At 36.2% G+C, this 4643-nt stretch overlaps 1 protein-coding gene across 1 annotated transcript in view; it reads left to right on the top strand.

The window, feature by feature from the left end:
• Positions 1-4643, top strand: part of cd2ap (CD2-associated protein) — a gene marked incomplete at its 3' end in the record, with an annotated part of 55989 nt that overhangs the window by 18141 nt on the left and 33205 nt on the right. The window contains exon 2 of the mRNA XM_015391959.1: positions 2366-2523. Within this exon, the coding sequence (XP_015247445.1) occupies positions 2366-2523 (158 nt within the window). The remainder of the gene's footprint in view (positions 1-2365; positions 2524-4643) is intronic.

Consider the following 4643-nt stretch of genomic DNA (forward strand, 5'->3'; position numbering starts at 1 on the left):
ATGATGGTTTCATATACAGTCCAGCATTGGGCTGCTCTGTTAAACTTGTCTCTGTTTAATGTTATTTCAGCTTCAAACCCTCTTTAACAGTATAATAAGTTCCATATGTGCTGTTTGTGATGGAGTAGGAGGTGCATAGACTATTTTAACACATAAACTGGAATTAAACTGGGAAAACGCTGCATTACTGATTGTGTTTTTATAGTTTGGTCATTACTGAGATTTCCACACCAACAGGAACAAGGATGGATTTTTATCTCTGCAGCCCTGAGGCCTTCCTCCTCTGTGGAGATATCGGATAAAGTTATTTAGAAACATTTGCCTCTCTCCCTTATGGAAACACTGTCTCAGCATCAAATATAAAGAGAAGTTTTCCACCCTAAAATGGTGGTTAGATATTCTCAGTGTCAACAACAGCAAACCTGCTGAATATAGGTCACAACTAGGGATGCAAGTTATCCATTAATGAGCTAATCTAAGGTTGAAAGGGTCTCACCATCCATGGGCGGTTCGAAAGAGGGATCCAACAAATCAGTTTGTTAGATTCATATGCGCTGGCACAGCAGCTGTGTGATTGGTCTGTTGCTCTAATTTCATTTTTTACCTTAAAATGAAGCTGTTGCAGTGTTAGCTTTAGCTGCATGAGATAGGATCAGAACTATCCTTTTGCCCTTACTGTCTTAATATATTAAATGATGCACAATTTCTCTCCATTTATCTATGTGTCTTTACACCACTTTCTTCTTATTTGTTACTTTTTCTTGTCTCGCTTTACCTGGTGTAACTAAAACTTTTCCACTTGAGGAATCCTGGATAGAGCGTATTGATAGATTTTTTTTTTGTTGCTCTTTTTTCATCTTATATGCAAAATGTTTTTATTTTTTACAATTTGGGTGTAATTACTGCTCTAAGTGGGTCGCTCTGTTTAAGAGTCTATATTCTAGTCAATGATTAATCTGTTATTAAATTAGATGACAATTGTTTTAATAGATGATTAATCCATTAAATTGTTTCAGCCCTATGTTCATGCCACTAACTGGTATGAAGTGTGGAACTAAATGTTTGAATTAAAAATACTTTTCTTTACTTGTTTCTGTTAAAGTTTCTATAAAACTCTTAAAATGACCGTAAATTGTTCCTTCCAGATGTCCATATATCTACCTGCATTTTCTTTGACAGAGAGCAAAAAAAAAAAAAGCAGACCGAAGGAATTTGGAATCTCCTGCAGATGGATGACATGAAGTATGCAAATTAGGATACAATGACAATCATCTAGCCTTTGAGGACAACCAATAGTGACTTTTCTTGCTGAGGACTTGGCACCCTGGTCCATGCACGGCCATGGTGCAGGGGTTAATCACGTAACACATGTACAAAGGTTCTTGATGCGGCCATCACAGGTTCGAGTCTCGGCCTGGTGATCTTGTCGCCTGTTGACTTTTAATGGGCATTGCAGCTGCAGAAATTATGTTTTTAAATACATTTACCTCTATTTGTACATAGTAAAAAAAACATAAACCCTGTGCCCTCAGACTTTGTCATCGACTCTCCCTTTCAAGGGATTAAAAGTCATGTAAATGCATTCTCTACCGCCCACCCAACAGAGACACAGCTTTGAAAGCAGGTTAGGAAGGATTCTTAAGCAGCCGGCCTGTACAGGAGAGCGGAGAAGCTCGCCTATTCACCCAGGCCAACAATCCCCTTGAACGACTGACCTTTCATAGACATAGACAGGTATGGGGCATTTCAGGCTAACAAAAGAATCCAAATGACCCCCATTCCAAAGGGGTGGACCCGTTCGTCTGTTCCATTTTGCATGTTTTCAAAACAAAAACAAGGTTTTAATGGGCTACTTTATTAAACCTCAAACTCTTCTGACATTTAGAATTAAAAAAGGAGTAAATTAGGAATAGAATTTAGCAAATAACAAATAAATAAAAAGGAAAAATAGGATTTTTCTTTAGATTTTTCACTGAGTGATAAACTCTGGTTGTTTTCTTCCTTGTCAACAATAAATGCTGTTTTGTTCTGAAGCTCGATTGATTGATTGTAATGAAAGAATGTTTCTAATAATGTACAAAGTAATCAGTTATTTTTATCGCCAATTGAACGGTGAGTATATCATTGCTGCGTGTTTCCTCTCCTAATTCAGTCCCTGTATGCAGTTGATTCTCTTTAATCAGTGTTTAGAGTCAACATGCAGCAGGTTTCTCACCTTAATAAGGAGTGAATCCTTTTTCTTAACATTAGATCAGGATGTCAGGCTGTTGGCTTTATATCTGAGGGTTAATTCTTCTGTTTACGTTTTGCTGATAAGTTTTTATTTCTTTTACACCCCCTCCCCCCACTTCCCTGTCTGGAGCAGAGGTCTTAGTGGAGTATGAATATGACGCGCTCCACGATGACGAGCTGACCTTGCGGCCCGGTGACATCATCAGGAATGTGTGTTACATCCAGGAGGAGGGCTGGATGGAGGGAGAGCTCAACGGGAAGAGAGGAGTCTTCCCAGACAACTTTGTAAAGGTGGGCCGCTGTGACTGTCATCATGTTCCATGATGTGGTTCCTGTGCTGTTCTGATTTAAAAACTAAAAAAATAGTTACAATCAAAACCATATTTGGTTTCTGCTCAGATTGTTCTTGTTCTGATTGCAGTATTAAATTATTATTGTTCCAACATTTTCTTTCATTGAATTTAGACTTGTGCAACATTTATCATCAATGTCTCATTTTAGTCATATAACTGGAGGTCAAGCTCCATTAGAAATATATGTGTTTTTACATTTTTGCTCTTAAAAGAAGTAAAGCAGGAGTGTGTGCACCATGGTTCTGTTCTGGAAGGGCTGTTCTCCTATCAGGATCCATGTTCTTAAAATGCAGGCCTTAAATGTATAATAAGGACTACAGAAAATAAACATGGCTGAGCAGTAAAGGGTTCGAAGTGAGTAACACATAAATAAAAATGTTAGACATAAGGACATTATCTGCAGCTGGTTGGAATGAGGTTTAAAGTTGTCATGTTTCGTCTGAGTAGATATAAAACTGCTTATTTTTATATCAAACAGGGATTTTCTAAAACAAATAATAAAAAAATAATAAACAGGAATTATTACAGTGATTTAATATTTAAAAAAAAAAAATCAACAATTCTTATACTTATGCTTTTAAAAAATGTTAACTTTGATGTCATAATGCTAATTTTGTCTGCTGGGTTTTTTTTATTGCTTCAGTAGGGATCATATAACTATATATTTGTATGTGGATATTGCCTCTGTTTGTTATTTAAAGCAGCCAGAGATGACGTTTGAAACGCGGCTATAAAGATTAAATCAATTTGTTTAGAATTGGATATATAACAATAAATATGGAAAGCAGCTGAGCGCTGATAGTCCCTCTAATATGTTGCTAAATTTACTACATAACTTTATATGCCAGTTTCTTTTTCAGAAAATATTAAGATAATTTAGCATAAACTTGAAGTGTGAAATTTCTTTAAAAATCTACATTTTTATAAATTTTTTTCTTGTATTAAAATTGCAATTATTTATTCCAGTTTTCATTTTGAGGCCCTTGATTAGCCGTGCAGTGGTACGGATTTTGGACTTTGGTCTCCATAATGATAGGGGTGGACAGTTAATTGCATTTGCAATATAATCGCAATTTAGAAAAATGGGATCTTGAAATCGCAGAGGCAATTTTAGTCACAATACATTTAATAAGAGTAAGACGCTAAATGTCGCACAGAAGGGAACAGAGAGTTGCAGCTAGCACCTAGATGTATGCATTATAGTAGAAGTAAGAACTTTTTCATTCAAATATTAGAGATAAGTCCTGCAGCTCTGGATTCTGGACAAGCAGGCTATCAAGATCATTTAAAACCTGAAACCCTGGAGTAAACATCAACATGCTTGTGCTTAAAGCAAAGGAAAATCACACAGGGTTTCCTCGGGTCATTCAAAATCATGAAAAGTCATTAAAGTATTATGTTTTAAATTAAGGCGATATATTTGCGCGGAAATTCTTACGGTTGATCATAAAGCCGTATGTCTGGAAAAAAAGCTTGAGGCGGAGAAAAAGCTAGAGAATGGGAAAATGCTAATTTCAAAGCGGCTGGAAAAAGAAGAATTTGGGACATAGCTGCAGCCTGTCGACTGTAAAGATGACAAGATTTTTGCTGTGTATATATGATAGTCATGGGTTGATGGCATTAAGATTATTTCTAAGAGCTTTAAACAGCATAAATAAGAGTTACTCATTCCTGTATACAGCCTGTCACAATAAAATCGCAACATTGGTTCAAAATAATCGCAGTTTTTATTTTTGGCAAAATTGTTCAGCAATTGTCTCCAATCATGGCTGATCACGAGAAAATCATCCAATTTCTGAGGGCTACCAGTCGAGCCTACCATGAATGCTGTTCTTTCATTGGTCTGTTGTTGCTGCATAGAAAATTCCCTTCCTGTTAGCTAGCATTTACAGATCTACGCATCTTGTTAAAGGAATCATAATTAGGGCTGGGTATTTTTGCCAAAGTCCTGAATTGATTCGATTTTGATTCATACATTTCTAAATCGATTAATTTCGATTCGATCTGTTTTTACTATAATGAAAGTGATTCAACTGTGTTTCAAAATACTTGTGTATT

The sequence above is a fragment of the Cyprinodon variegatus genome, unplaced genomic scaffold, assembly GCF_000732505.1.
Source record: "Cyprinodon variegatus isolate N-32 unplaced genomic scaffold, C_variegatus-1.0 Scaffold567, whole genome shotgun sequence".
Taxonomy (NCBI): Eukaryota; Metazoa; Chordata; class Actinopteri; order Cyprinodontiformes; family Cyprinodontidae; genus Cyprinodon; species Cyprinodon variegatus.